Below are 20,131 nucleotides of genomic sequence, written 5' to 3'. Positions count from 1 at the left end.
AAATGCTCTCAGAGTGCCACCCTCCAAGTAACCAAAGATGCTTTAGGACCCCACATGGACTTGCAGTCCGCCCGGTGCGCCTTTTACAGATGGCCCCTGGAGCCAGTTGGTCAGTCCGCATTAGTGATCGAGCACAGGCAAATTAGGCAGCCGCGAGGCCCCTGTGAGTGCGAGTCCTTAGGCAGCCGCCTAATTAGAGAGCCGCCTCTGCTGGAGAGTGAAAAATCAGTTTTGTCTGTATAGAAACCAATCAGCTTCGAGTTTTTTTTTGTCAAAGCTTAATTAACCGTTTAAGGACCGCTGCACACACTTGTACGTCGACAGAATGGCACGGACAGGCAGATGGTCGTACAGGTACGTCCCCTTTAATTTGCCGCTGTGTAGTTGCCTTTGCGCCGCTGGTGTCCCGCGATCATGTCACGGAGCTGAAGAACGGAGATGTCAGTGTAAACACAACATCTCCCCGTTCTTCCTAGTGACATGTCACTGATCGAATGCTCCCTCTAATCGGGAGCAGCGATCAATGACGTGTCACTCGTAGCCACGCACCCTAACAGTTTAGAATCACTCCCTAGGACACACTTAACCCTTTTAGCGCCCCTGCAAGTTAACCCCTTAACTGCCAGTGTCATTTTTACATTAATCGGTGCATTTTTATAGCACCGACTGCTGTAAAAATGACAATGGTCCCAAAATGGTGTCCGATGTGTCTCCCATAATGTCGCAGTCATGATAAAAAACGCTGATTGCTGCCATTACTAGTAAAAAAAAATATATATATATATATATATATAATAAAAATTCCATAAATCCCCCTATTATTGCGTGGTGGTGTTTTTTTTTTTTTTTTTTTCTTTTTAGTTTTTTACCATAAATACGTAGAAGCCAAATGGTCCAGGGCTTAAGTGGTTAAAGCGGTTGTAAACCCATCGATGTAACACTTAAAAAAACTGTTAACATTCCCGGCATGCCGGGAATGCTAACTGCACATTGGTTGTGCTCTCAACCAAACTGTCAAACCATCCAATGGCTGGTGTCATAACTGATCACATGTGCAGCTTCATGGCAGTTGAAGATTGAACAAAGGCCAAGATGGCAGCTTCCTTGGCTGAAAAAGATAGGAGGGTTTACAACCGCTTTAAACAGCTGAAGTTAGAAGCTAATTGGCTATCCAGCACAGCCACACCAGATTTTGCCCTCTCCAGTTTAATAAATTAACCCCAGATTGTTCTCTCCGAGAGAACACCGGGTGAACACAATGGCTCCGCGGGAGGGATTGACTGTGTTGATGGGGAGAATTTAGATTTTTTTTTTTTCCTGCAATCCGTGGTTGCAGGAAAGAAAATGGCACTGTCTATGACTGGCTTTACCAGCAGCTTACAGAGTAGTGATTAGGGTTGCCACCTGTCCAGGATTCACCCGGGTTTTGAATCATGTGTCTGGGTTTCAGTCCTCCTGAAACCCGGACACAATATTCAGACAGGAACATGGCTCAGGAAAGGGCCTGACAGGAGGGTGAGGGGGCACTATGCATGCCGCATTACTGTTTTCTTTGGAGCGCACAAAGGTGTCCCAGGTCTATTATAATCCTCTAGTCACTAGTGTTTTTCCCCCAAAAAATAATACATTTGAGTGTGCAGGTTTGGCTTGAAGAAAAAGTGGCAACATTAGTGGTGATGCTTCACTTATTTCTATTTTTATGCATCCCTGCTCTTTTTCCATCAACAATGACTGTACAGCTATACAATAAACACACACATATATATGTTTTTTTGTATTACTTTTTTTTCCTTACTATCGTTTCTGTTGTTGCAGTGACTGACCTGGAAATGAAGTTTCTATATAGAGGGAAGCAAGTTGGAATGTTGACTGTTAGTAACCCTCATGGCTGCCGACTTTTCTATAGTAATCTTGCGCCAACCCCAGAGCAAGTGGAGCTGTTTGGCCCAACTTCACTGGAACAAGTTCGATTTCCTGGAACAGATGAGATTAGTAATGAGAAACAGAAGTTCTACACTAACCATCTTCTGGATGTAATGGACCGGGGTCTGATCCTGTGCCTACAAGGGCAGGATATATACGCCATTCGCTTGTGTCAGTGCAAAGTTTTCTGGTCTGGGCCATGTGCCCCTAATGTAGGTGGACCCAACCCTATAGAAAGGGAGAAGAGAATCAAACTATTCAGCCTTGAGACTTTCTTGAATGGTGAGTGTTGGAGCTTTTGTTGTACGGAACATGTAAAAACGTACATTGTAGTTATATTGCTAATTCCATATACAATTCTTTGTTGGGATTTGTATGAGACAGTAAGGATCCAGTCACAACCAAAAGTATTGGGACTCCTCCATTTTTTTTTTTATACCATAGTCCAGGGGTCTCCAAACTTTCTAAACAAAGGGCCAGTTTAATATCCTCTCGACTTTAGGAGGGCCGAACTGTGGTCACTTTGATATTGGGGTAGGGTGACCAGACATCCCTGGTTTCAGGGTGACAGCCCCGGATTGAGGACACTGTCCCCTGCCAAGTCTGTCCCCGGTTTTGTCCCCGGATTGGATTTGAACAGGGGTTAGGGCAATTTCAAAGGCAGTCAGTGCAGAATTTAAAAAAAATTCTAGCTTAGGGTGGTGTATTTTTTTTCCATTACTTGTGCCTCTTTCTGATGATCGTGTGCTGGTCAAAGCAGAGGAAATATTTTTTCAACTTCGGGTGCTTGCCCATTCAGCTCCGCTTGCATGTTCTTCTGCCTTGGCTCAAGTCCCGGTCAGCCACCTGCCTGCTTATCTCCTTGCCTTCCCTGGTGGAGAGTAAGGCCCCATACACACGATAGAATTTATCCGCGAATACGGTCCAGCGGACCGTTTCCGCGGATAAATCCTCTCGAGGATTTCGGCGGATTTTCATGCGATGGAGTGTACACACCATCGCATTGAAATCCGCGCCGAAATCCTCTGGCGATGACGTGTCGCCGCGATTATGACGCGGCGACGTGCGCGACGCTGTCATATAAGGAATTCCACGCATGCGTTGAATCATTACGACGCATGCGGGGGATCCCTTCGGACGGATGGATCCGGTGAGTCTATACAGACCAGCGGATCCATCCGTTGGGATGGACTCCAGCAGATGGATATGTTCTGCATGTCAGCAAATATTCGATCTGCTGGAATCCATCCCAGGGGAGATATATCCGCGGAAACAGATCCGCTGGCGTGTACACACCATAGGATCTTTCCGCTGAAACCCATTTGCTGGGATTTATCTGCGGATGGATTCTATGGTGTGTACGGGGCCTAAGACTTGACAGGCTGTGAGGCGGGCGGTGGCGGCGACAGGTAGAGAGTCGCTGATTGCCGCCATTACTAGTAAAAAAAAAAAAAAAAATGTCCCTGGATTTAATTTAAAAAATCTGGTCACCTGATATTAGGGGTGAAATAGGGCGTGGAATTGCGTCCTATTTCTGGTGTCAGTGGAATTAATATTGCCTCATTGTTGGTGTCAGTTTGAGGAATAGAGCCATATCATTGGTATCAATAGGAGGAATAGCACCCCATTATATGGGTCAATGAAAGAAATAATGCCCCATTATTGGTATCAGAGGGAGGAATAGTATCATTTATCGGTAGAAGGAAAAGTTCCCCAAGGGCCGGATAAAGGCCATCAAGGGCCGCATTCGGCCCCAGGGCCGCAGTTTAGAGACTCCTGCCATAGTCTATAGAGCAAACACTTTGAGACTGACAGTAATCTAATCAAAGTAATTTGGGAGCACAGGAACTACTGCAACCAGCATATAACAACCATACATATATAGATGCACACCAGTATGGAAATGCAAGCTTTATATAAAAATGATTAGCAATAATACCTATATCCAATGTACAAACTGGTATTCTCAGCAAGGGGGCAATAAAAGTCCTGGTAGAATTGTGCACATATACCCTGGACTGGTATATATACTGTACAGTTAAAGTAGAACTATAGGCAAAACCTTCTTCCTTTCGTCTTCTTTTTTTCTTTTTCATTTTAGATGGCACAATGGAGGGTTATAACCCCTGTTAGATATTTTTTTTTTTTTCGCACTCTGTGTCCAATTACTGAGATTTCCCTTTAACTTCTTGTCCCATAGCCAAACGGCAAGTAAGAGAAATTCCTTGGGAAACCCAGATCACCAGAACTAGTGTCCCCATTGAAAGATTTACCCACTATTACTTTTCTGGGGACAACCCAAAGTTGAAATTTTTCTTTTGCTTTCACTTCCAATGATAATGGGACACCGGACAAATATAAAAAGGTCAATCTCCTTAACGGGGGCACAGACCGCAATAACAACTGACAGGGGCTCCAATTCATCTACACTCTATTAAAAAAAAAATATTTAGCTATACATTTATAATAGAGATACCTCCAGATAAAGGTTACAGCTAAATCCAATTGCAGGGGCCCCTGAGGATGATCTGTCATGCAACCGGACCTCTAACTACCAGAAGTGGCCAGCAGATGCCTAACCTGGCTCTAGTCTATGCTGATTATTGAGCCCTAAGCTAAAAATAGCAATAGAATCCCAGACCAGAAGGGACAGAGTTAACTAAAATAACAGGAGCTGCATATACAGTATCTCACAAAAGTGAGTACACCCCTCACATTTTTGAAAATATTTTATTATATCTTTTCATGTGACAACGCTGAAGAAATGACACTTTGCTGCAATGTAAAGTAGTGAGTGTGTAGCTTGTATAACAGTGTAAATTTGCTGTCCCCTCAAAATAACTCAACACACAGCCATTAATGTCTAAACCGCTGGCAACAAAAGTGAGTGCACCCCTAAGTGAAAATATACAAATTGGGCCCAAAGTGACAGTATTTTTTGTGGCCACCATTATTTTCCAGCACTGCCTTAACCCTTTTGGGTATGGAGTTCACCGGAGCTTCACAGGTTGCCACTGGAGTCCTCCTCCACTCCTCCATGATGACATCACAGAGCTGGTTGATGTTGGTGACCTTGTGTTCCTCCACCTTCCATTTGAGGATGCCCCACTGATACTCAATGGGGTTTAGATCTGGAGACATGCTTGGCCACTCCATCCCCTTTACCCTCAGCTTCTTTAGCAAGTCAGTGGTCGTCTTGAAGAGGTGTTTGGGATCGTTGTCATTTTGGAATACATGCGGCCCATTCTCTGAAGGGAGGGGATCATGCCCTGCTTCAGTATGTCACAGTACATGTTGGCATTAATGGTTTCCTCAATGAACTGTAACTCCCCAGTGCCAGCAGCACTCATGCAGTCCCAGACCATGACACTCCCACCACCATGCTTGACTGCAGGCAAGACACTTGTCTTTGTACTCCTCACCTGGTTGACACTCCCACCACCACGCTTGACACCATCTGAACCAAATAAGTTTATCTTGGTCTCATCAGACCACAGGAAATGGTTCCAGTAAGTTCCTTAGTCTTGTCTTCGGAAAACTGTTTGCAGGCTTTCTTGTGCATCATCTTTAGAAGATGCTTCCTTCTGGGACGACAGCCATGCTGACCAATTTGATGCATTGTGCAGTGTATGGTCTGAGCACTGACAGGCTGGCCCCTGAAACCCTTCAACCTCTGCAGCAATGCTGGCAGCACTTATATGTCTATTTCCCAAAGACAACCTCTGGATATGATGTTGAGTGAGTGCATTCAAATTCTTTGGTTGACCATGGCGAGACCTGTTCTGAGTGGAACCTGTCCTGTTAAACCGCTGTATGGTCTTGGCCACCGTGCTGCAGCTCAGTTTCAAGGTCTTGGCAATCTTCTTATAGCCTAGGACATCTTTATGTAGAGCAACAATTCTTCTTGTTTTTTTTTTGTTTTTTGTTTTTCCGGATGATCTGAGAGTTCTTTGCCATGTTGAACTTCCAGTGACCAGTATGAGAGAGTGAGAGCGATTTAACGATTTTTTCCACTTCCTCCTGGGGTTTTCAACAATCCAGAGACAGGAAGTCTATACATAATGTATCAGCAGGCCCAGGCATTTACAAATACAGACAGTAGAGGGCAGCAGATCTCTACATGGGCATAAATGGTTGTCTTCCATATACAAGCAGTCCCCGGGTTACAAACAAGATAGGGTCTGTAGGTTTGTTCTTAACTACTTGCTGACCAGCCGCCGCAGTTATACGGCAGCAGGTCGGCTCCCCTTCGCGAGGTCACGTAGAGCTACGTCGCCTCGCTAAAGTGACCACTAGGAGCCCCCCGCTCGCCCCTGATCCCGACGTGCGTGCGATCACCGCCGGGCACCCTGTCGGGGGGGGGGGGGGGGAATGACCTATCATCTGTTGATACAATGTATGAATAGCGATATGTCATTTCCCCATGTCAGTCCCACCCCCCTTCAGTTAGAACACACCCAGGGAACATGATTAACCCCCTCCTCGCCCCCTAGTGTTAACCTCTTCACTGCCAGTGGCAATTGTAAAGTAATCAATGCATTTTTATAGCACTGATCGCTATAAAAATGCCAATGGTCCCAAAAATGTGTCAAGTGTCCGCCATAATGTCGCACTACCGCCATCAGTAGTAAAAAAAATATATATTAATTTAAAATGCCATAAAACTATCCCCTATTTTGTAAACGCTATAACTTTTGCGCAAACCAATCAATAAACGCTTATTGCGATATTTATTTTTCATTTAAAAAAAAATGTAGAAGAATACGTATCGGCCTAAACTCTATTTGTGGAAAAAAAAGACGCCAATTTTGTCTGGGAGCCTCGTCGCACGACCAATTGTCAGTTAAAGCGACGCAGTGCCGAATCGCAAAAAGTGGCCCGGTCATTGACTAGCAATATGGTCCGGGGCTGAAGTGGTTAAGTTGAATCTGTTTGTAAGTCTAAGTGTAGCTCCAGCCAAAAAAATATATTTTTTTCTAATCATCATACTTGCCTCCGGTGGATGCAGCGTCAGACTGATGCTGCATCTGTCCCCTGGCGTCTATTCACTGAGAACCAAGCCACTGAACCATGGCTCGGTTCTCACTCATCCCCGAGCGGAACGATGCCGATTGTCAGTCGGCATCGCTTCTGCTCTACTTCTCAGCGCTCATTGGAGCGATGAGCCATGGCGGGACGGTGATCGGCCATCTCAGCGGCTCGCTGAGACTGCCATTAATCAAGGCAGCTGGCGGATCCCGACTTGGAAGTTGTGATGATGCGCTGCCCCGACTTCTGACTGCTCTCCACTGAAAACGGGTCACAGTAGTGCAAAACCAATTACCGTATTTATCGGGGTATAGCGCGCACCCCTAAAGTTGCCTCAATTCCTGTGGAAATTTTTTTTTTTGTACTTACAGTTTTGGTGTCTTGCGCGGCGTCCATTGGCGGCCTCGTCAGGTCCGGCGTCCGTCTGCGGCTTCGGGGGTCCTCTTCGTCGGGTACGACGTCTTTCTGCGGCGTCCTCCCCGCTAGTTTCCCGCGCCGAGTTTGAATTCTGCGCCGACATATACCGAGCGCAGTACACTCGTGTATCGTCGGGCAGGCTCGGCAACTCTCGCGCTGACGTCCTGTACGTCCAGGACGTCAACGCGAGAGGAGCCGAGACTGGCCTACGATACACGAGTGTACTGCGCTCGGTATATGCCGGCGCAGTATTCAAACTCAGTGCGGGTATCGGCGTATACCGCTCACCCACGATTTTGCCCCGATTTTCAGGGCAAAAAAGTGCGCGGTATAAATACGGTACACTCCTGTGACCCAGAGGAGAAGCCCAGCCTAAACATCTCAGACTGGACTTCTCCTTTAAGATTTTTGGATAGGCTAGGGAAGGGTTAACACCACTATAACATTTGGTTTGCTGTCTGTGCCCCTGTTCAGAAGATTTCACCTCACTTTCTGTGACAATTGGATTTTGAAAATTTTGGGTTGTTGTGGAAACAAGGATTAATGATAAAGCATCAGTGGAGGCATCTTTTTCCGATAACTCTTAAGCCCCGTACACACGAACCTTTGTCCGACCAAATTCACATCAGAATTCAGACGGTATTCCATCTGAGTAAAAGAGAACATGTTCTCTATCTAAACTCTGATGGAATTCATCAGAATTTCCAATGGAATTACTCCGATGGGGCATACACACGGTCGGAATTTCCGATGGAAAGTCAGTCGAAATTTTTCCATCGGAAATTCCGATTGGCTTTACTGGAGTGAATTTCCCTTCCTAGGGGTAGATTTCCTCTCACTTGTCGCCATTGGTTTGTAAGTAGGAGTCGTTTGTAAGTCAGATGTTTGTTACTAGGGAACCGCCTGTAGCTCTGTTCAGTCAGTTTTTAGGGAAAAAAATATTTTTGTTTATACTCTTGTCACCCATGCCAATTTTTTTCAACAATAAAAAAATGGACAGGTAAAAAAAAAAAACTATGAATACTGATATAAGCTGAACTGAAGACCGATGTATAAACTGATGTAAAATTATTCCGATGATGTGAAAGGGGCCTAAATTGTGATTCTGTTTTGAAATTTTAGAGGGTTACTAATAATTTGTCTGTGACTGCATAACTAAAAAAGATGGAAGGTTTCTGATTCATCTCTGCTTTAAAACATGATTTATGCTGCTGGCAGCTGATTTATTGAGCATTTACGGTGCATAAGTAGTCTCTATTTTGTTGACGCGCCCCCAAAATGTATTTGATTGATGTGGTTTGTTAGTAGTATTTACTACCGGTTTCTAGGCATGGACCTTGACCTATTAAAAACGTCAGCGCTGACGCTCAGACAAAAGTGTGAATCACTGCTTTGTAATAAAAAAACAAAAAACATTAGTAATTGCCAGGCCTTTGAATAAGCAAAATAGGCATGCAAAAGCATGTTGACATTTCTCGGCTGAACACCTTGGAATGCAAGTGCGTTTTTATCTTTAAACCTAAGGATAAAAAAATCATGTTTTTAGTGAACTTGATATGAGGATATATCGTTACCAGGCAGATTATTGATAGCGATTGCCTGGTTTAAAGTTTTAAGTGTAATGCAGGTTTTTTTTTAATTTTCTTTGAAAAAAAATATTTATTTTAAAGGTCTCTACAGTGGAAGTTACAGCCATCCCTTAATTTGTAAAGGGTCAGTGCACCCATAAATATTATAAAAAAACAATAAAAAAAAATAGCTTGTCATAAAATACTTTTTTTTTTTTTTTTTTGGACTGGACCTCTTAAAACGTTAGGGGATACTGCTACCTAAAGAAGGATTAGACAATGGTAGGGAAAAAAAGCGCAAAAATGTAGGTCAGTCCAGGATAACCCCTCCTAATACTAGCATGCCTCATATTTTTATAGGCATAACACTAATAAGAGCATGATTATAAATATATGGAGATGGTGGGACCGGTGTTTCTTAACACTCCAATGGACTTTATAATGAGTACAAAAATTCTACACGTACAGGACACAGGATTTTAGTCTGTAGTCTTGGGTATATAATGTTTGTTTAAAGATTTTATTGGTATTTCAGAAAAAAATCATTCATTAACCTCCCTGGCGGTATGATTCTTTCAGAAAAAACATGCTAAAAGCGGTACCATTATTTGCAAGGAAATTTGGCGTTTTATATTGTAGGTCTGTAATTTTTAGAAATAACTCACTTAAATCTGACCAAACAAGATTCTAATAGGCATCCCGTGTATTACATTTTTTTAAAAACAAAATTATAAATTATAATATAATAAATAATTATAAATAATTATAACAAATAATAATATAATTATAATAAAAATTATTCAATAATGTAATCAAATCAAAATCACTGAAATTTGCTCAGTTGCAGAATTGTCGCTGTCATTACTTTTATTTTTTTATGACGAATTTCCCCACAAATCGCTATCGCACAATTCTGCAAGTGATTATAATTTATTATCGCTGTTTTTTAGCTGATATAAATGGACACTTTTGGTTGCTATGGACAATCTACAGTTTGCAGGGAGAAAAAAAGGTTTTTATTATATAAAATGACATGCAGGACACTGGGCAGACCACTAGGGACAGGGGGGGTGTGTTTGTTTTTTTTTACATACAGTACTGTAATCTATAAGATTACAGTATACTGTGTGTATAGTGTTTGTTTACGTTTTTGAATTTGGCGCCGTTCTCCGTCCCCGTGCGTCGTAACGTCGCAGGGAACGGAGATCGGCGTCACACGGAGGCACTATGTGAATCGAGCGAGGTCCCGCTCGCTCACACAGCGCGGTGGCATCGCTGGATCCAGGGACAAGGTAAGTAAAAAGTGCCTGTGGATCTAGCGAGGCAAGCCCGAGACTGACACGGGGTTACCGATAGTAGCAAGAAAATCTAACCCCGTGTCAGTCTCGGGAAGACCGCCAGGGAGGTTAAGGCAGTATACATGTGAAAATATAGCAAGACAAACAGGAAATGAAACAAAGTGGATCAATAATATCCACGGAACAGTACAAGTCATATAAATATATATTTTGCTTTCATATCAAATGGTGTCAATTAAGAAGGTCTACCTATATAATGTTTATTCAGACACTGGAGGGAAGGCATATATTGGCCTGAACTGAAGCTGGCCATTATACAACTTTCTTATTTAATTTCATTTAGATGTACCTTCAACTATGTAGTGCAAGAGCCCACCGGATTGCATACAAATTGTAAGTCAGGTGTCTCAAACTGGCGGCCCTCCAGCTGTTGCAAAACTACAAGTCCAATGAGGCATTGCAAGAATGACAGTTACCAGCATGACTCCCACAGGCAGAGGCATTATGGGACTTGTAGTTTTACAACAGCTGGAGGGCCACCAGTTTGAGACCCTTGTTGTAAGTGTTTAGGTTTGACCTCCTATTTTTTATTTTCTAAGAAAATTTGTATAATGTATGGCCAGCCTTGATCTATTGGATTATCAGAGCACTGGATTGCACAGCTAGATGATTATCGGCCTTAGTGAAAAAAAAACAGGGGTAACTTGATGAACCTGGAGGCCAGGATGTTGGCATCTTGCTTCCTCCATTTCTGCCATTGAGCCCTGGTTCACACTGGGCTGCGGGAGTGAAGCCGTCAGAGTTCAGCTGAACTCGTAAAATTTCACTCCCGCTGGCAGTCCCGATTTTGGCCGCGATTTCAGAGACATCTGTGCAGGTTTCTGCACAGATGTCAATGTAAATCGTGGCCCGAAATCGAAAAAAAGTAGTACAGGAACTACTTTTTGAAATCGATGCGGCATCGCACCGATTTAGGACGGTGCCATTGCCGGCAAATGCCGCCGATTTGATATTCAATTTGTTTTTATTGGATTTTTTAAAAAACATAAATATAATTTACATTACATTATCGATAAGCATACAAAAGGATTTCACAATTAAAATAGATTTAACATTTCATACACATAAATCGCAACAATAAACAATTACACATAACACAACAATATGGGTCAATCCTGCCTCCTCCTGATCTTTTACTCTATCCTCCACCTTTGCCCTCTCCTCCTCGTCTCCCCCACCCCAGGAAGAAAGACAAGAAAGGGGGGGAAAAAAAGGGGGGGGGATTTTAAGTGCTGGGTGCCCAATTTCTATTTCTAAACTATTAGTGCCTGTGCCCTCCATATTCTTTTATTATGAGGGGACAAAAGTAAACTCTCGTACCCCATTACCTATATGCCTCTCTCAAAGGTAGGAAGGGAGGGAATGGGAGAGGAAAAAAAAAACTCCCCTTAACCCAACCCCCTTTACTCACCAAAACTATTTTATTTAAGTGCAATTTGTGCTTCTCACCCTTTAATTTAAGTGACTTCGCAAATTTCTCCCTCCCTTCCCCTCTCCTTCCCTTGTACCAGGGAGAGAGGGAAAGGGAGAAAGGGAAAGAAAGAGAGAGGGGGGGAAAAATAAAAAAATGCCGCCGATTTGAGATGCGATTTGACATCTCAAATCGCATCTCAAATCGTACCAGTGTGAACCAGGGCGGAAGGTTGAAGATGTCGGGATGGAAAGACCATTCCCCTTGGTGCAGGCAATTGCAACTCCCTTCTCCCTGTCAGCGCCCTCTCTGTCTGTCTCTGGCCTGGCCCCGCTCCGCTATTTTTGTAATATTAAATTTGTCACTACTAGCCTCTCTAAGTTGTATTTAAAAATGAGCGCTGTAAATACTGAATATCGGGTCTCTTCAGGCCGGTCACGTGACTCATGGCCGATTTTCAGCTCTAATGGGTGGCTTCTGCGAAGGAGACGAGCGGCCAAGTGATCTCCCTCTGACGTCAGAGGGAGATTACGGCCCCTTCCTCAGAATACCTCTATCAGAGCTGGAAAGCGACTGCGAGTGATGTGACCGGCCTGAAAGCAGCTGACATTCTATATTACTGCGCTCGGTTTTAAATACAACTTACACATTGTGCTAGTAGAGGGGCTGGCATAGTCTTATAATAATGCCTTAACAACCACTTTAAGTGTGTGCTCTAGAGAGAGAAGCTTGTTTGGTGGAAGTAAAACCTTTGCCTGAGATGTGTCTAGGAGGAGGCCTAGATATTCCATATTCAAGGACAGTGGTGTGGTGCTATACATTTTGAATATGTAGAAGCCCTTGAAGACCGGGTTTTCAGAGCCTTCTGCTGATGAAGGACCCTTTTCTCCTGTAACATATTTGATGAATTTGTCATGTGCTTCGCCAAAGAGATGTTCTCCTTCAAAGGGCATACAAGTGAGGGGTCTTTAACAAGCAGCTTCAGCTGACCAGACTTTCAGCCATGAGATTCTTTGAATCTGGACAGAAGTGAGAGCGATCCTGGAAATTTGTGTTATGACTTGTTCTAGTCTCACTTGCCTGACGAAGAGGTCCTGTGCGACTTCGAAACGCTGCTTTTTTGTGATCGTTTCTATGCATTAAAACATTTTTGGCCGTTTTTCTAAATGATCCTTGGTGTGCTGGCGAATATATCTACATGACTTGTTCTAGGACATAAACATAGAAAAGTAAGGATGAGGACAGTTTTTATAGGTGTTCTGCCAGAGTTCGGTGCTGAAAGACATCATACAATTAGCTGTGATTTGACAAACAGAAATTGCAGCAATAGCTGGTTGCAGGTTTTCAATTTCCTGTCTGCAGAATCCTCCAACAGAAATGGCATCTACTATAACCATAGTAAGATGTTTGTTTAGGACTAAGAAAACAGAGTCTACTACTGGAACGGTCTATTTCTCATTAATAATTTTTCCACTGGATATAGCTCAGAAATTATTTCTTCTGATAAGAGCTGAAACACAATCCTGATAAATTGCCCATTCTATTTGATCATGAATGAGTCCCATGTCTACCTCTTCTAAAGAAAGTAGTTCCACTGCCAACTCAGGTGGAGACGTTGAAGGTGGAGAATAAGCCTGGCACTTTTGGGCTCCGAACAGTGATGACTGAATTAAGGCCACTAGTTGTCTGAAAAATTTGAATGTAGTTGCAGAGAAATCTCCCTTGGTCACATAGGCGGCCTGTTACCTTTCTGAGATAGAGCTAGCATTGGAGGCAGTGTTAAAATGGGGTCCTGATCTAGTGCATGGGAAGCAAAGTCACTCTAAGGCCGCGTACACACGACTGGTCCATCCGATGAGAATGGTCCGACGGACCGTTTTCATCGGTTCACCTCTGAAGCAGACTGATGGTCTGATGTGCGTACACACCATCAGTTCAAAAACTGATCGGGTCAGAACCCGGTGACGTAAAACACACGACGTGCTGAAAAAAAAGAAGTTAAATGCTTCCAAGCATGCGTCGACTTGATTCTGGGCATGCGCGGGTTTTGAACCGATGCTTTTGTGTACTAACCATCGGTTTTGACCAATGGTCTGCCGTCAATCGGTTCGATTTTCAAGCAAGTTTTAAAACTTTGGTCTGAAGGACAAAAGTCCGATGGGCCATACACACGGTCGGTTTGGACCGATGAAACTGGACTTCGGTCCGTTTTCATCGGTTTGGACCGGTCGTGTGTACGGGGCCTAAGTAGTATGAGTGCTTTGCATGCCATCAGCAGAGCAAATGTTTGTCTGAAATTTGACGCAATTTCCTTGCGAGGTCCAGGTAGGATCACAATATTTTACCATGGTTGCACGGATCTGGATGCACTGCGTCTATTGTTGTAGTAGAAGGCAGTGAAGAATTTGATTGAAGAATTTGAAGTGCCTGTACATAAGAACCAGTTAAGCATAGAAACTTCTCCATAAGGGAGGTAAGGTCCATCACCTACAATTGGCAAAAAGAGTCTCACAGAGTGAGGTAGGATTATAGGCACATACCTAATCACCTGATAGTAGCAGTATATGACCCAGGATCTATGAATATCCAGCCTGTGGCCTTTATTGTACAATAAAGATATCCTATTTGTTAAAGATCCTTCCGCAGGACCTCGGGTGGAAACTCTTGAGGCCATAGGTTTGGATGGTGGTCTGCCTGAGACAACTAGAGATGCTGGAATGAGATGCAGGTACATCCTAAAAAAAGAATCACCCTGGTTGAGGTGAAAGTCAAACTACCTGGTGGAAGCAAGAAGGAAGTCTTGGACCTCAACATCACCTTGCCTTTTGCAAAACAAGAAAGGGAGAGGGTTATAATGGGTTCCAACAACAGTCTTTTAAGTACAGAGAACGAGATTCCAATCCCATGGACTCACAGGGAAATAGGGAGGGTTACATGGGAGACCCCCTTTACAAAGGTCCTAATCAATGAGTGGGAAGTCAATGGTCACTAAAACAGGACAGAAAGGGTAGAAACCAGATCCTTGATAGTGTTGAAAGCCAAAGGCTGGTAAAGAACCAGAGAAAGGAGAGTATCATTTAACATATTGATCACCTCTTAACACTCCCCACAAATCATACAAATCTCTATGTAGTAATTTTACACTTGAAATATGAGGGAGTCGGAAGCACTCGCTAATTTGTTACGTGACGTGCTGTATTTTTGCTTATACACCCAGGTAGAGTGAATTAGTGAGCCACGTCCTAGCAAGGGAAAAACCTATACATACTGTAATGTGCAAAAGTTTTAGGCAGGTGTTAAAAAATTCTGTAAATTAAGAATGCTTTCAGAAATAGAAGTGTTTATTTTTATCAATTAACAAAATGGAAAGTAAATGAACAGAAGAGATCCAAATGAAATCAATATTTGGCATGACTACACCCTTTGCCTACAAAACAGCATCAATTCTTCATTATTCTGCACCCCAGTTCCTATGTTTTTAAGCATAGGACATGGAGACAAGGCTAAGCGACTCAACTATGCACGAAAACATAGGAACAGGGGTACAGAAAATGGCAGCTAGAGTGAGGAGTCAACGTTTTTGAAATACTTGGCGGTATAAAAGGCAGTTTGTTCTCCGAAGGGCTGAAGAGCGATACAACAATGAGTGTTTGCCAGCAACAGTAAAGCATGATGGAGGTTTCTTGCAAGTTCGGGGCTGCATTTCTGCAAATTGAATTTTAGATTTGGTAAGGATCAATGCATCCATCATGTCATACCATTAGAGAGGCATGTGATTGGCCCCAATTTTATTCTGCAGCAGGACAACGACCTCATACATGAAGCCAATGTCATTAAGAACTATATTCAGTGTAAAAAAGAACAAGGAGTCATGGAGGTGATGGTCGAGTGTGACTGACCCTGTAAATGCTTTTCTTGTTGTAAAGGGTGACAGCAGTGTTGCCAACCGTCCGTTAATTTACGGACAGTCCGGTAATTTCACCCCATTTTCATGGTGTCCGTGAATGTCCATTACTGGCAGCCGGTGCCAGTAAGAGAGATGGCTGCAGGCTGGCCATGCAACTGCGCATGCGCTGTTCCGAAGTCTGCAGGACTCGGGAAAGATCGTACAAGCTCGGCCGGGCGGCGCATGCCCAGTAACCTAATGTTTTTAAACGGAAGCCGCCACTCGTTCTCGGTGGTTCCGTGTGGAGAGTGCGCAAGGTGGAGAAGAGTGACGTGATGGGTCATGTTGATGACCTCCGCCTCTCGCACCGTGCTCTATGAGCACAGAAGACCGTCTCCATGGAAACATTATCCAGGCCGCGGTCCTTACTCGGCCAATCAGCGAAAGTCCAGCCGCCCCATTCCGCCCACCTTGTGACAATTTTGCTGTTTCAGGCAAACCACCCAGGTACTACTATCTACTTTGCTAGTGGTCTCCCGCTTATCCAATAGTGTAATTCAGAAAGAAGATCGCCAGTGTTACGAACCAATGGGCTGACGACATTGTGGTGTGGGCGGCGCTTGTGAAATGTCCTCTGTAATGTGGAAGACTGAAGGGGTCCCCTGCCAGACTGGCAGGGGATGGTGTCACGTACACATTGGCTTTGTGGTGGGCGCAGGGATATCTCTTAGGCTATAGCAACCTGACATGTCTGGAGGACTACGAGTCCCAGTGTGCTCTCATGGTCATAGGTTGGCAGAGAGGGGGGGGGGATGGTGGCAGAGAGGGGGGGGGATGGTGGCAGAGAGGGGGGGGGATGGTGGCAGAGAGAGGGGGATGGTGGCAGTGGGTGTTGGTTGCAGAGAGAGGGTGGATGGTGGCAGAGAGAGGGTGATTGTGGCAGAGGGTGTTAGTGGTAGGGGGCGATTGGAGGCAGGGGGCAATGGTGACAGGTGATTGGACTAAATTTGCCCTAATTATGTTGAAAATAACAAAAATTATGTTTTTTTACCTTTAATATCTACCTTAAATCACATTGCTATTTGCCTAGTGTACTTGTTTGTAGCCTAAATACTGAAATTTGCACCTAAAAATTTAATTTTGTAACTTTTGTGAAATGCCAATAAAAACTTGGCGGTGCCAGTAAATGTTGGGTGTTGTGCCAGTAAATTTGAATCTGGTAGGTTGGCAACACTGGGAGAAAGACTAATCCAGAGTTCCCATAATAAAATAACTTCTGTAGTAAACATACTCCCTGTAGTTACATATGTGAATTGTGTGACATTATGAGATGGTATTTGTGTACTGCACCTAATTAGAGAGACCTCTGAAGTGTGCTCTAATGCATGAATGGCATTCACTACTCAGTTTCACTTTGTAAATGTGTGTTTTTTTTTTTTTTGTGCGTTTTATACAAGAGCCCACCCACCCGGAACGTGACAACGTTTTTCTTTGTGCAAGTGCGGATATTCTGACAGTTCTATCACTATCTTCTTATATATTGGCTGTGGCTAAGATGTGTATGGGCATTATCAGTATAGTATTTCTTTTATTTTCAGAGCTCATTGCTTGCCAGAAAGGTCAAACAAATGTATTGCCTCCATATGAGATATTCTTCTGTTTTGGTGAAGAATGGCCGGACCAAAAACCAAGGGAGAAAAAACTCATCACCGTACAGGTAATGAACTGCAGAAAGATGTGTATTACCCCTTTTGTGCCAGAGGTCCCTGTAGCCTCAATACCCAGGCAAATCTCAAATTTATCAGCATCAGTGTGTGTATTTGTATATGTGCGTGTAATCTAATATTAAAATAGACATGCTTCTATAGGCTGCATGTGATCACTATCCTAGTTGATATATTGATCACATAATTGTGAAATACTCTGATTTTCTCACAATTGTCAGTGGAAGCTAGGTTTGACCGCTAGCAGCCCCACTGGTAGCTATAAAAGGGTGACTGTTTTTCTAAGTAACACAAAGATTGTGAACAGGAAGAGGATGGCTCACAAACTGTTTTTGCCACAGAATGAAAACCATCTCACTTTTTCTGTAAAGCATATTTGCATAAAACAAAACAAAATGTTGCATCTTAACAGTCCTTAGATGTAGTGATTGCATTAATTTTATGTTTACATATTTGACTTTCCTTTATTTTCATCTGGTAATTCTGACAGTAACATACTTCCAGTCCTAGGATGACAACACTCACTCAGCCTTCCATATTGTTGTTCAGTCGTGTCCAACTCTTCGTGACCTCATGGACCACTGCCTCCCGGAGCTTGCTTGACTTCATGTTCTTTGTTTTTCTATGACGCTGTCTATCCATCTTGTATTCTGTCATCTTCCTCTTCTTCTTTTCCTCCCATGTTTCCCTGTTAGGCTTTTTTGTTTTTGTTCATGAGGTTTTCGTGGCAAGGATACTGGAGTGGGTTGCCATTGCCTTCTCCAGTTTTGTCAGAATTCTCCACTGTGACCTGTCTGTCTTGGCTGAGCCTACACGGCATAGTTCGTAGCTTCACTGAATTACGTAAGCCCCTTCACCATGGCAAGGCAGTGGTCCATAAAGGGGCTTTCCATATTAGGACATCCGAAACAACATTGAACTACAGAACTCCACTCCTTGCCTATTTTACATAACTTGAGTGATGGGGTTCTGTGGTCCTCAGAGATAGCTGAGAACAATATAATTGATAACTTCCTATGCTTACTTACTGCCAGTGCTGACTGTTATCCGCTCATAAGATTTCTGTCAAAATCAACAGGTATATTTTGAAACTTATCGGTCTGTTGAAGAAAACCCTTCTAATAGTATACAGTATTTACTGGTACATTTTAAGGTTCTGTGTACATGGGCTTTTATATAAATTTTACCATTCATATTGTCTTACATAGAGCAATAAAAAGCACAAAATGATCTAAAAAGCCCATGTAGACTTTAATTTTATGTTGTATACAAGTAAAGACACAATAGAGAAGAAAAACTAGTACAACCGTTATCTGCAGTATGGTTCTAATATTTTTATTTTGTAATTCTAGGTTATTCCTGTGGCTGCCCGCTTGCTTTCTGAAATATTCTCAGGGGAGCTGTCGTGGTCTGCAGATAGTATAAAACTCCAGATATCACATCCAGATCTAAAGGACAAAATGGTGGAACAATTCAAAGAACTTCATCAACTGTGGCAGAGCCAGCAGACCCAAGTGCTTGCTCCACAAGGTGCAGGAACAAATCCAGGGGTAGATGTGGCATCCGGTCCCTGGCCCATGCACACTGAAAGCATGCAATAAGCTCTGTATGATCACCTGTGTTACTTCATGTGACTTGAAAATTGCAAACCGGTTCATTCTCATTTGGACTTTGGGTTGGCTAGTTAAGGTGTCTTCCCACTGCCTCACCTTGGTTTGTATAAAGAACACTCAGTGAATCTAATCGTCAGGATGTATTAAGAATAAACTGTTGAAGCTTGAGAACAGACCTGGAAAAAAGAAATCTGGTAATATATCCTTAGCTTAAAATTTTTCACTGATTACAGGCTATTCTCTTTCAGACATTTAATGGCATGTAATACAGCTCATTCCTGGTCTGGTTTCTGCAGTCCTCTAATGCCATGTCGTACCTCGCTGTAAACTGCCTCTCTGCAAAAACCGCTTCTTTGTAGTTTGTTAAATAAAATCGCTGTGAGCAATGATGTGTAAAAAAAACAATCAGAAATGTAAGATAATTAAGAAAAAAAATATACAAATATATATATGTATATACAAACACAAACACAACAGTCTAGAAAAAGTATGCCACAGGAAAACATATCCACATTTTCTTGGGTGCAATGTTTAGTAGAAAGATAATAATCCACTTCAATTTTTGGCCTATTACTGTATATGACTAAAGGTTTGCCAACAGTCCAATGTTTCTATGTATATTTGTTGTGTAAACCAAAGACAGTGACTGAAAAGTAATATTGATTCAGGTAAAGCCTTTAAAAGCTGAACCCTGAGATCAGAAAATATTGTCTAAATACAAAAAGTATGTGTATTTTTACTCGAACTTTGGTGTACTTTTGTGTGTTTTTTTTCCAAATCTGTGCAGTAATTCAGTGTAAAATTTGTGCCATTGTGCAGAAACCTCCTGGATTAAAGTCACTACTGCCCGCTCCCTACTTGTGCAGGGGGACTGGTCTTATATCTGCCCCCTCTTGTAGTTTTCTCCAGGCAGCCTGTGGTGGGTGGCTCTATTTGATGGAATGTATTTGAATGAAAATTGTCTCCATTGTCCTTTTTTAAAGAACAATGGAATTCAGTAACAGTCTGGTTGTAATGTCACCTACAAAAGGTTGGGACACTGCAAGCAAAAGAAGGTTTTTATGCCAGCTCCAGCATAACCTCTCCCCTACCCAGCATGCCTCAGTATTTTGCTGGTGTCCTTAGAAGGTTGGATGCTTTCTCCTCATCTCCAATGGAAAAAATATATTTTTGCTAGCCTTCTTTGTAGTATTTTTTTCCTTG

At 42.9% G+C, this 20,131-nt stretch overlaps 1 protein-coding gene across 2 annotated transcripts in view; it reads left to right on the top strand.

Annotated features, from left to right (window-relative positions):
* IRF5 (interferon regulatory factor 5) overlaps nt 1–19,673 on the top strand; it is an 84,909-nt gene extending 65,236 nt beyond the window's left edge. For both annotated transcript variants that reach the window (XM_040343225.1, XM_040343224.1), the window contains exons 7-9: nt 1,816–2,205; nt 17,190–17,308; nt 18,668–19,673. In XM_040343225.1, coding sequence (XP_040199159.1) covers nt 1,816–2,205; nt 17,190–17,308; nt 18,668–18,916 — 758 coding nt within the window. In that variant the 3' untranslated portion in view covers nt 18,917–19,673. The remainder of the gene's footprint in view (nt 1–1,815; nt 2,206–17,189; nt 17,309–18,667) is intronic.
* Nucleotides 19,674–20,131: the final 458 nt, after the last annotated feature.

Source organism: Rana temporaria, chromosome 3 (assembly GCF_905171775.1).
Source record: "Rana temporaria chromosome 3, aRanTem1.1, whole genome shotgun sequence".
Lineage (NCBI taxonomy): Eukaryota > Metazoa > Chordata > Amphibia > Anura > Ranidae > Rana > Rana temporaria.
This window is presented reverse-complemented; position numbering and strand designations above follow the sequence as displayed.